The 12,944-nt window shown below is 35.8% G+C and overlaps 1 protein-coding gene across 5 annotated transcripts in view; it reads left to right on the top strand.

Moving 5' to 3' along the window:
• Window positions 1–12,944, top strand: part of SCAPER (S-phase cyclin A associated protein in the ER) — a 379,512-nt gene that overhangs the window by 300,556 nt on the left and 66,012 nt on the right. For all 5 annotated transcript variants that reach the window (XM_054041167.1, XM_054041165.1, XM_054041164.1 and 2 more), the window contains 2 exons: window positions 3,888–4,117; window positions 11,124–11,279. In XM_054041167.1, the coding sequence (XP_053897142.1) occupies window positions 3,888–4,117; window positions 11,124–11,279 (386 nt within the window). The remainder of the gene's footprint in view (window positions 1–3,887; window positions 4,118–11,123; window positions 11,280–12,944) is intronic.

Below are 12,944 nucleotides of genomic sequence, written 5' to 3'. Positions count from 1 at the left end.
GTATATCTTAGTAATTTTAAACCTTGGTGTTCATAGTGCAAGGCTGCCATATTTAAACTGATATACACATTTTACAATGCAATCCATCTGGTTCAGTAGAGAATTTATTCATTTATTTAGTACAGAATCAAAACCATTAGGCATTAATTATTTTAGTCAGTGTAGATTACAGGAGCAACGTTGTATTTTTTCAGTCAAACTTGAATTAGCAGCTGAGGACTTCTCACTGGCTGACTTGGCTCATCACCAGAAGCCAGACTATTACAATGAGTTTTAAGTACCAACACAAGGCTCAGAGCTAATGAATAATAAAGAAATGTGCATGTTGTTCTTTGTCACCAAGTGTTACCAAATCCCCCCAGATACCTATACAGGGCTAAGCTATGGAGCAACAGCATTTTATGAATCCACTAGCATACATTAATTCTACAGGATTTTAAAATTGAATGAAAGAAAACTTCAGGCAGTATCGATCATTAATTACAGGGTGGATAAAGATCAAGTTCTCTGTCATTAAATTGCTTCTACAGAACCACAGCACTGTGCCAACATCAGCACCATTAAAAGCAGTGAGCCCAGTTAGGAGCCATGTTTCTTGATGCATGTACCTAAAGTGACAAGATTCTGTCTGTAAAGCTAGCACATCATTCATATTCCCTTCACTTCTTGTTTTTTCTGTCTATCACCAGATCCTGGAACCTCCAGTGCTCAAAATGGGGCAAATCTTTAGCTGATATAAACTGTCATACTCTCATTGACTTCAGTGAAGCTGTGACAGTTTACACTAGCTAAGAAGTTGCTCCCAGTTTTGTAGCTATATATATATTATAGCCTTCTTATTTTACATGTAGTAAATCTGTCCAGATATTACTACCATCTTTAGAGTAAGATGCTTCCAGCTGCTGATTTACTCCCTTTCAAAAATAAGCTTTCACAGCTGTGACTCAGGAGAGTCTACAGCTTTTCAAGCAGCACTACATCTTATGTTTCTCACATGACATCATGGTTGTTGGCTTCTGTTACAATCAACAGAAGGTATTCTTCATTGAGGAATTTAGGCCTCATCCAGGTGGCCTAGAGGGTGAAGAACTTAATTCGCCCTTCACCAAGACAAAGATAACACCTTGGCTAAAATGGAGGAGACAGGAGATTCAGCCAGATTTCTGGGTTTGACTGAACCAATTAATAAGTCCCAGGTGGAGCTACCATACTATCAGTTGCATTAGAGACATTTTCCCTGTTGTCCTTAGCAGTGACAAAATATAAAGGGCATCTACAAAAGAGCAACTTTGGCTCCTGCTACCTGGACTCATGTCATGCATAATTTGAGGTTTAACCAGAAAGAGCATGGAACTAATTCCCATTGTTCCTTCTAGTTGTCATTAGCTCCCCTTGTAAAACCATTAGCCAGTTTCCTCCATGTCTGACCTTCCAACATGTCATGTTAATATGACCTTGAATTTATGGAAGCGAGACTGGCAATGCCCTTCAATATGAATTTGTTTCTCATCCCAACCAACTTCTCACACAAAGTCTGCTTTTCAGGAACCCTTCTCACAAGTTTCTGTTAGGACATATTTCCTAATCTTTATCAATAGAGTCTGTTACAATGAATCACAGAGGCCAGGATTTCTTTTCCCATTATCTTTTGATTCTAAAATATTCCAGAAGCTTCTTGCCCATTCTAGACTTTGGAAGTTTGAACAGATTTCCAAACAGATCATATTCTTTCAATCATTTCAATGTCACAATCCTTTCCCTTTTCCCTGAACTCTGATTTGATGTTATTGGCCTTTGAGATTCTTGCTTCCACACATTAATTCAGAAATCACAAAGGAAGTATCTTTACTCTCTGGTGATGTAGGTGTTTACCAAAAGCCTGTCCACGGTAGCTACAGATTTATCCATACTTAAAATGATGATTCATGTGAATCATGACACAATCCCAGTAGTGATGCAGACATGCCTGTATATTTTTCTGGGTCTATTGAGTACAATGGAGAAATCTTCATTCATTTTAGCATCTTACTTCCATAGTGACAGCCCTCTACCCACAGCAACAGCATCATCCCCAGAAAAGCATTTTCAGGGTATTCAAAGAAGAGATGAGCATTCAGTGTCAAGATTGGCACCAGGATTACAAGCAAAAGAGGCAGATGTGAATCAAGGAAGGAGATAGAGATGTGTCTGAGGATGCTTCTCTTGCCTAAGAAGAGCACTTCTCTCTTTGATATGTTTAGCTTATTTGCGTATTCAATTTTGTGAGTCATTCATCTGGCATTGGCAGTTTCCCTTCCTCTAATCTGAAGTAAGAGTGCAGCTAATGCTAGAAAGTTTATGAAACTATTTTACACTAGCTTCAATACAGCAACTTGTGAGTAGGACTGAGCTATTCTTAGACTTTCCATTAGCCATTCACTTATAAGGAGAAACAAATTATCTAGAGAACTCTCTTTCAAGTCTATGAAGTAGGACCAATATGAGGGTCTAACTCAGCGATGGGCATGCTTGCTAGGGCCAGCCGGAGATTAATCTATTTGCATTGAGATCAACAACAAATGGTTCTGGTTTTGTGCTAAGGTAGGCGGAAGCTAAAGAGCACTATTGGATTCCTTCTTGCTGCCTGGAAAATTTATTTCCTCATCCACCAAGTACTTTTCAGTTGAGACAAGAATGAGGCCACCTGTGGCTCTGGCATGTGTTGCCTGCATTTGCTGCTCAGATCTTCTAATATCCTTTTCCAATGGGTTAGGTAGTGCAGCCTCCTGATTCTAATTTTTTCTTCCTGACACTGGTTTCTGAGTGCCATCCTTATCAATAACCTGTTCTTCTGTGTTTTTCTTTAGGCTCCATAATTCTTCTGGGACAACAATTTCACAAAAGAATAGATGTTTAGGATGCACTCATTTTTTATATTAAGATAAAGTCTTTCAATCATTTCTGGTGCCTCTTTGTTATTCCTGGAGAAAAGTCCATAGGAGATTTGATCTTGATACTTGATCATTCACATGGATTACTAAGTGTGTTGCATTTTCTATCAAAAGGCTCACTTGTATGTACCATATAAGAAAGACTCAAGTAGTTCTCTGCCAGCCATCCCCCATCAATTTTGTTAAATATACACTCATCACTATTGTCATAGCATTCTTCTTTCTGGGCAAGGACAGATTGGTGGCATTATCACTGTAGAACATCAGTACTTTTGCAAAGGTTCATTTTCTACAAAAGAGCACTGGTGATGCCTCTGTAACATTCCAAGCTTCAGGCAGCCTGAGACGCAAAAGATCAGACCCAAAGATTTAATTTGATAAAACAGGCACTAATCAAGGAGTCAATGAGCCATCTCATTAGTTTGTTTACTTTATAATTTATTAGTTATATTGAAAATATTTTTGTTTTTGCCAGTGAATCATCATAAGACCTTATCTATACATAATAATTAATAATAATATCTTTATATAGTTAGTTAAGTAGTCCTTTGCTATAAGGTTTCTCTCTTTAAGTTCATATACACTGAATTCCATTTAGGAATTACTTCATTTTTATCCATTAGGACACATTCTACACATACATTTTGCACGCATTGTAATTGTTAGAGGTTTCAAATGGCATTAATTGGAAATGGAAGGTGGAGAAATATAATCTTATAACAATCTGCCTAATAAAGGATGCAGTATTGTATTTTAATGTTCATCAATAATGCTGGAATATTATTTCCTCAGTTATTATTTATGGTTCTAATGCATGTTTGTGTATACCATCGGGCTTTTATGATTGTTTCACTGCATGCATTAATTAAAAATATATTCTTAGGAGAACAACAGTAGTCTCTTTAGTTGAATTTTACATATTTTATGGAAATGTGTTTATTGTATCTCTTTATGCAGGTTTGTGTTCCAGATGAATATAATGCAACATTGGGAAGAAGTGCAAATAAGCAAGTATTTGAAGGTTTAACAACTGGACTTCTCAGAATCATTGCTGTGGTCTTTGGGTGTCTGATCTCCAGTCTACCAGATGTAAACTATCAGTCCACTGCACCTAAAATAATACAGGAAGTGAAAAACAAGCCCTCAAAAGTTGAGGCCTTTAACAGCAGGGTTCAGGACCTGATCAGGTAAAAAATTATGAAATATTTTTAAACTTTTTTTTTTATTTTAGTCAAAGAAAATTGCAAAGAACTAGCAATAGTAATAAGCTCCTCTGAACCTAACTCAATAAGACTAACACCTATGTATGGTTCAGAAGAACAATCAAAGGCGCTATATATATATGTGTGTGTGTGTGTGTGTGTGTGTGTATATATATATATATATACACACATATATATATATATATATGTTTTCAAGCAAAAATGCTCTTTCAGAAAAATATGGGACAAATTCTGCCCTCAAATATACATGTAAACTGAAGTCCATAGAGATTTGTGCATTTATCTAAGTGAAAAATTTGGCCCTGTGATTGTCCAACTTTCTCTTCTGATGTTGAGAAGTTCCCCAACCGCAAAATACCTCCTTATTGGCACAAGAGTAAGTAAAATTTACTGCAATAATATCACTGTCAATAAACATAGAATAAAGGCAACTAATGTACAGAAAGTCAGAACAAGTTTTCATGGAGAGTATAAAACATTCTCCAAATTATGCTAAACCTCTTTTTGAAAAATGCTACTATTTGCTCTTAATTGCTGCTCTTGATTATTGTTTCTAAATGTTAACTACTTGCTATAGTACAGAAAGAAAGTTAGTGGCAGGACTTTCCATAGCTTTCATTCATGCATGAATTATTCTTGTATTTGCTAGTAATTTACATTATATACTTTACCATTTGTCTTTTATTCTCTGTAGAAATTTATGTCTCTCAGTGATGTCTGAAATAGCTTCATTTTCCTTTTTCTTTTTTTAATCATGTCGGCTTAACGCACCTCACAGGATCAGTCCGCTAGTTTGTTTAACTGTGTTGGATTAACATCGCCAAAATTCTGCCTTTGTATATGCATGTTTCCTTTGTGTCAGTGGGAATCCTTGTATTATTTGGTTAATTGTTCTTTCTGTCCTTTTTTCTTAAATAAAGGTGACCAGAATTTTGCACAGTAAAAGTTCCTCTAGACAATCCATAGTTAGCAACTCTGTATATGGATCCTTACATTATTTTTATATAATATTTGTTGATTCCCAACAGTATACAAAGCACAACATAAAGACAGTCCCTGGCTATAAGAGTTTACAGTATAAAAACAGACACAGATAAGACAGTAGGAGACTTAGAGATCAATAGTGTTGCTTTTGTTTTTTAATATACAATGTGATTTGCCTTTCTTTTACTGGGCAAAAGCACTGTATTCCCATATTTATCTCTTTTAATACTGAATATACAACCATTACAGGTATAATACATTGTTCTTCCTTTTTGTTCTGTCGTCACTTCATATTTATCTACATTTACTTTCAAAAGTTCCTTATTCATCCACACACACACAGTCTATCCATGTTATTCTGAACTATGCTGCCCTTCTTCTTTCTATTGATTCACACATTCTTACTTAGTATTATTAGCAAGTTTCATCACAATGCTATATGTTCTTTCTTCTAAGTCATTAAATAAAGTGTCCTAATTAGTCCTAATATTAATCCTTGTTGCACTCAATTACTCAACTCCTTCCATCTTGGGTAGTCATTATTCCCAATTTCTTCTCTTTGATATCTAAGGAATTCTTTACTTACTCAGGACACTCCCTTAGTGAACTTTATCAGATTAGCCTTTGGTATGTTACTGTATAAAAAGCTGTCTTAGGACCCACTCCTGCCAGGTGGCAAGCACTCTCAATTCTCACTGATTTCAGTGGGAGTCGAGGACAGATAGGATTGGACCTTGATAATTAGATATCATTGGAGTAAGCTACGGACATTATTTAATTCCGTTTTACTTTTTCAAGTCTATGAGGTATGTCAGGTGTGATCATCTTTTTGAAAATCCATGCTGATTATTGACTAGCCTCAATTAAATCATAATATTCTTGATGTCTCGCTAGGTAGTCCCTGGTTATTGGTTTCATTATGTCCCCCTCGGGTCTATACTTTTCTAGATCTTCATAAATCTCTTCTCAGATCATAGTGTTACATTAGCCTCCTCCAAGTTCAGTACCTCTTATGTTTCCATAGAGGTTTCAGATCAATTTGCTAATGGGAATCCTATCTCTTTCTCTTTTGGAATAGACCCTGTGTGGTCCTAGATTTTAGCAGTCTACAGATCTTCTAATTTCGTGGTCTCTTCTTCTGCTGAGACCCTGATTTCTTCTTCTATTTTTTTTCTCCCTTGGGGAATTTATCTGTTCTGAGCATCTGTCTTTTAACCTTTTTTGTGAGCACATGAGGCAAAGGATACATTTAATTTTTCAGTAAGGCCTACCTCTTCAGTTAATAAATTACTTTTTTCATCTCACAGAGCCTGTCTGTCTCCACCACTGACCTCTTGTCCCTTATGCACTTGAAAAAATTGTGATTTATCTTAACCTCTTCATATGGAATTTTGTTTTCATTCTCCTCTTCAATATTTTTTCAATTTTAGTACACTTTACTTTAATGTGTGTTTGTTGCAGACTTTCTCTTTGCCTTGCATTTTATATAATACTTCATAATATAACTCTTTCTTACCCTTAATTACTCTTTGCACTTCTTTGTTCATCTCCACTCTCCTTTTTTACTCCTAGTATATTTATTGGCACACACAACATTTGGGTCCACAATAATTTACCTTTCTGCACTTTCCTTTTGCTTTTTGTTTCCTTGCCCTCAGTTGTTTTATCCTATTTAATTTCAGTAATTGTTTCTCCTTTTTCTCATAATTCCATGTGCTAAAACACAAATATATACATATTTACATATTTACATATACGTGTGTTGGGGGAGGATAGGTATAAATATACACACACAAACCATATTTTAGGAATGGTTGGTAGCACCATCTATTATTATTAAGGTTGCCTGACACATCCCAATATAAGACCCTGCTTTAAATTGCTTATAACTGTGCCATACTTGCAATTTGGGTTGCAATTTTCCATACCAGGTATCTGTTACATGCTGAATTGTTTTGGAAAATTTCAGCCCAAATGGTTCAGCCATTTCCAAGAAAGTGGTATGGAGAAAATATGTTGTTTTGACCATGCTAAAATATTCTGGCAACCTTTTCTTTTGGGAAGGTCTGGTGCCCCCTTCCTTTGGTGCAGCAACTTGAAATTTGGCAGGTGGGCAACCTTTGAAAAATTGTAGCTTGCCCATGCTCTATAGCAGCTTGCTAGAACTTTGCAGCTTAATTCTCTGAACATTCTTTCTGCACTGGGCATGCTCCAGCCTGAGGCAACAGGAGGCTGAGCAGGAGGTTCCCTGTAGTTGCCACTCTGGGCTGCTGGGGGCTGTGCCAGAGCTGGGCACCAAAACAAAGAGTAGGAGGGCCTGTCTCTCCTGTACTCTTAAAACCCCCTCTACTGATGGGCAGGAAGAGAGGAGAAAGCTGCCTGAATGGAAATCAAAGGGGACAAGAGCCAGACCTGGGGGATTCTAGCATTTTAAAGCTTTTGAGCACTTGACTTTGAAACCTTAATAATGTTTTTTCAACGTACTTTGTGTGTTACATACATACGCACACACACACTCACTATAGTTTATATGAATGACCCCGTTTTTAATTTCAATTCAGTCCTACTGTCATATATCACTATCAAAGGCATATGATGTTTTCTCATCTTTACATCAGTGATTTTGTTCTTTATGTTTCTCAGAATGAAGCAGAATTGCTTGCTTGCTTTCCTTTTACATTTTAGGAACATAGAATTTTTTATATCAAATCAGGCCATTGATCTGTTTAATCAGAAATCTTATCTCCTGCAATAGTTAATCCCTCAGGATGCAAAGGAAGCCATAGAAATAAAAAATGCACCTACTTACTTGTGCAATGCTTAACATAAGGGGGCAAATTCCTTTGACTCCTGTAGATCTTTTCTCACCCTAAAGGATGAGAATTGATTGTCATTATGTTAGCCTACATAGCTACAAATGATGTTAATACTTATGTAATTATCCAGCCCTTTATAAAATCCAGCCACAGTGTTTAACTCAATGACCTTCTGTGACACTGAATTCCACAGGTTGATTATACACAGTCTGCACTAGTTTTTACTTTTGTTGATTCTGTTCAAAGATTTTATAGACTAAATCACTCAGGTACTTTGTTCTTGAATGTATGACTTAATTTAGTGTTTCCTAAGTACTTGAAATATCTCATTACTATTTTTCTTTTTACAACTCTTTTTGGATTTGTTATTTTCTACAGATTAGTTATTTGAGAAGTTATGTGTTGCAAGTTTCTAGTCTACTTATTCTCTTTCACTTGAACCCAGACAGACTCTCAGCTGCCCATAGTTTCTTTAAGGTCTTCCTGTTTTATATGAACTTTACCACGTTTTTTTTCTAACTCCTTGTCCTGTGTCCTATCCATTGAGCAATGCTGCCTCCTTAAACCATAGATGTGCTGTTAGACTATACTATTAAAGTTTCCCACAAGTAATGTAGGCACCCCAGAAACCTCATGAACAGTGAATATACATGACATATGTAGCATTCAAAGGTTAATCCAGCGGCTCCGCTTTTTTCTTATCCTAAATCTTTGGCTTTTTATTTTTAGCAATTAACCATCAGAAAGTATCTATTTAACTAAATACAGAATCCCGCCACCTGCCATTTCTATGTCATTTTCATTCTTTACTGTTCATTAGTTTAATGTCTTAACTAGGGTAGGAAATTGACATTTCTCTTGGAAAATGCTGGATTACTAACTTGTTTTGCAAATTAAGTAATGTCCTAAATATATAAAAATCATCAAGAATATTTTTATGCCACTACAGGAGTTGAATACTTATGTGATGGTACAAAAGTGTGGCAAAGGTAACATAAGAGAGCAAAGAAAATTTTTTTTTTTTAGTCTTAAACCCCTTGTACTTACATTTTATAATTAGTACATTTTAAAACTTTTTTTTAAGTCTGGTATAATGTTGACTGATATAAATCTAAGAGGGCAGCTGTAGGAGGAAGGCAAAACAAACAGTTGTCATAGATACCAGTGACCTCTAAAACTTTATTGTTCACATGTAGCCCCGCCCCCTTCCCAAACGGGTTTTCAAAGAGTGTGAAATTTCAGGATGTTGTATTCTCCCCATATATGAATGAGAGGGTGGGAGGTCTGCTTATTGATATCTTGTACTGCACTGACATCTGAAACGGACAGGGCCAAACACAGGCATACCCCAGAGCTAAGAAGATACATGAGAATCAGAATAGGCTCTTCACCTGGGGCACTTTAAGGGATCTGATTCTAACAGGGGAATGAAAGGCATGGTGACAGAGTAATAGTGCAATTAGGAAAAAGGAGAGGGGTGGGTGTTTTAAATTAGCTACAAACAGATAAATTAATATTATTAATGAGAATCTTTCACCTCCTCGCCATTTTATCATGTCTCTTTTTGGAGATATTTAAACTAAGATGTTTGACTAAAAAGAAAGTTTCAGTGAAAATATTTGCAACTGTATGGGAAAAGTTAATGTGCACTGCATAAGCAGCACTAATTAACTGCCACACAGTTTGTGTACCACAAGAGCAGCTATGCTGGGCAGAGATACTGGAATTACTCTACCATGGGAAAAATTTCTAACTAAAAGGAAACGGGGAGGGAAAGCAAAGCTTTGTAACTCTACTCAGCTGTACACTTAGTTCCTGGGAAGAGAGTGCTTCATATCTCTCATGTTGCCCCCAAAGCCAATTAAGGAATGGCCCAGATAGACTGGGAAGAGTTTCCTCCATTTCTTCTCTGTCAGAAATATGATAGCTTACAGCACATTGCATCAAGGTTGGGCAATAAACTAAAGGGGAGATGGAAGGATCCTTGGAATGCCAATAAGAATGTAGAGATTTCCCTGGAGAAAAAGGAAGAATAACATTGACCAGAAAATGTGTACCTTCGATAATAATTTATCATTATTAGCTTCAGTTCATCTCCTTCCCCTCCTGCTGCTCAGAGATAGACAGCACTCAGCATTTTACACATCTAACTCCCTAGCTGTCTTTTGGTATTTGCCTGCCAATATTGGAGAGCATGTTTATGACCTGTATTGCAGATGAATTGCTTAGATCAGAAATCTATATAATACTTACAACTTTTCACAAATTTACCTGAACAGTCAATCTGAGTGTAACTAATAATCTTCAGTCTTTTTTTAATAAGATTTTAAATGGTCTTTTAATACTGCAATGAGATCCCTACTTTGTACACAATGTATTTTTATTCATAATTACTCATATTGTTTCCAATAGCTGTCTGTTTTGTAAACTTTGGCAAAAAGTCTGGTTTCTAGCGCTGCAATTCTTAGGAAGGGGGTTTAAAAGTGGGGTGATATATCTGGGGAGATGATCTGGGGAGCAGCACTTCTAATGGAGTTGAAGGAGGTAAGATGGCAGCAGCTGCAGCCAGAAATGATGAGGTAGGAGATGATCAAGGCCTGGACCAGAGTTTTAGCTACCACAATAAAAAAGTCATCTAACAGTAGAAAGCTGTTCTAATTGTTATTTGTTAGTCAGTTAATTGTTGCCAATAAAAAAAAGAATATGCAGTAGTCATTGCTGGTTTATGTTGTAATAAGATTGCATCTGGATAACATCATCTCATTCTTGTGTTATTGTGTTCTGGGAAGTTTTTCTCTTCATGTTAAAAAAAAATCATACTACTGCAAAAATATAGAGATTATTATAAATCATTTAACTATGGCAAAATTCCACTGTCCTTCTAAGAGTATGTTAAAATAAACATATTCATTCATCTTACTTGTGAAATATAATAGAAATTACCCTAAGATAGACAGATCTCTTAACAGAAACTTCTATAGCTGTAGAGGGCCAAATCTAAGATTATTGCAACTTGAGCTACTTTTTAACCTTTTATGTTTGTATAGTTGTGAATTCAAAACCTGCTTTTTATACAAGTTGACATTGATAATGATAATACTAAAAAAATAATTCATTGAAACTGGCAGGGTGCCATATCTTAATACAATGTTTTTTCCCTCCACTTATAGTTATGTGGTGAATATAGGATTGATAGACAAGTTATGCTGCTGTTTCCTCTCCATCCAAGGTCCTGTTGATGACAATTCAAAAATAGCTACTTTTCTGCAAAATGCGACAGCAGTGTTACATGGAATGTGTCAGCTCTGTTTTGCTGTCAATGGAAAGTAAGTGCTCTTGCTCTTATCATATCTGATTTGCTCTTTCACCATTTTTTTAAGCATCTGAAAAGCAGCAACCTTTGTAGCCACAAGTATATCCTTCTCATGTGGAACTGAACATTCTAGGTGAAGTTCTAGAATAGAACTGCTTTTAGTTTAACCAGGGTTAGTATAGATGCTGGTATCAAAAGTTCACTGTGTCCACATTTTGGCTGTACAACTATATTCAGTTACCTGCAACCATCCTAGTAGTAAGTAATTTATCAGAATTACAAACTTTATCTCCTTTATTCATCATCATAGAAAATGTTTTATCACTAGTAATTTTAAGTAATCAGTCCTGAGGATTTCAATATATGTTTTATTAGCAGCTAAACTCAACTGTTAAGTAATTTATTTCTTGTATGGTCTAATTCAGTCTTTGTACTTCAAAATTCCACTTGCAAGAAGGGACTGATTTTTTTTTATAGGAACTCATTCAGTGGAATTCATCCTGCAGGACAGAAGGGATTTTAAAGGTTCAGGATTGTACATGGCATCCTTCTGCAGGAACATTTGAATAAGGAATTTTACTTGTAAAATAAATACATTGGCCACATAATAAATAAGCTAGATTTTAGGTTACACTTAAATCTTCATAAGGGAAGTGATGAAAGGAGCAAATGCTTGTTTTCCTTTATCATTGTAGAATATTTTTAAAACATTCTTGTTAACTAATGTCATGCAATTATTTTGTTAATAACACGGGGAAAAGTTAACCATTGAATGCAAACGTAGATAAGGAAGAAGAGGAAAAGAAAACAACATTGATGCAGGGGGAACTTAATTCCTGAAAGGGAAAAGTAACATTAGTCATGAAAAACAAACATGAGTCAGTAAAACACAAAATATGGAACAAAGCTCTAGGTGGCTGTAATTTCTGATAAGTAGGAGTCCCATAACCAAGAAAAAGTACCGAAACTACAAATATGAGTCCACAAAGACCATCCAGACTTAATGAAATTTGTCTTCTAGTCTCTTCCTGTGGGCTGCCAAGTTGTCATTTTGCACTTTCAACACAATATTGCCAAAAGTCAAATAGATACTAAAGAATCACCCTTCTCTTAGCAGAAAAATTATTCTAGCCACAAGAATAAATGACATACTATTTAGAATTTCTAAAGCAGGCATATCCTTCCCAAAAAGAATTAGAAAATACTGTATCTCAGAATAGCAGTTATTGTGCAAATACCTCTTTCAAGAAAATATGTACCTTGTAGCAGGTCCAGAACATCAAGGCAGGTAAGCTTTGCTTCCACAAACCCCAACATTTATGTGATTTTCATATGATGACAATGCCGTTGATTATCTCAGAATGAACAGAGTATTTTCAATTGGCTAGAGCTCACTTGAGCATACAAGGGAACGCAAATATGGGCTTTTTGATTTTTAACCACTGTCCTTGAGAGATCTCTTTGATCAAATGTTACATAGAGGCCTGTTGGAATGGTAGTTTAAATATAGTATGTTTTTTTCTTCATCCAGTCCACTCTCATTAAAGAAATTAATCAAGGGTGTGATTCTGCCATGTTGGGAAATACCTAACTTCTGAAGTAGCCTCATTGATTTCAGTAGGCTTCAAAGTAAGATCTTCTCAACACAGATAAGAGAATAGAAATGAGTCCCATATTT

The sequence above is a fragment of the Malaclemys terrapin genome, chromosome 10 (genome assembly GCF_027887155.1).
Source record: "Malaclemys terrapin pileata isolate rMalTer1 chromosome 10, rMalTer1.hap1, whole genome shotgun sequence".
NCBI classification, from domain to species: Eukaryota; Metazoa; Chordata; order Testudines; family Emydidae; genus Malaclemys; species Malaclemys terrapin.
This window is presented reverse-complemented; position numbering and strand designations above follow the sequence as displayed.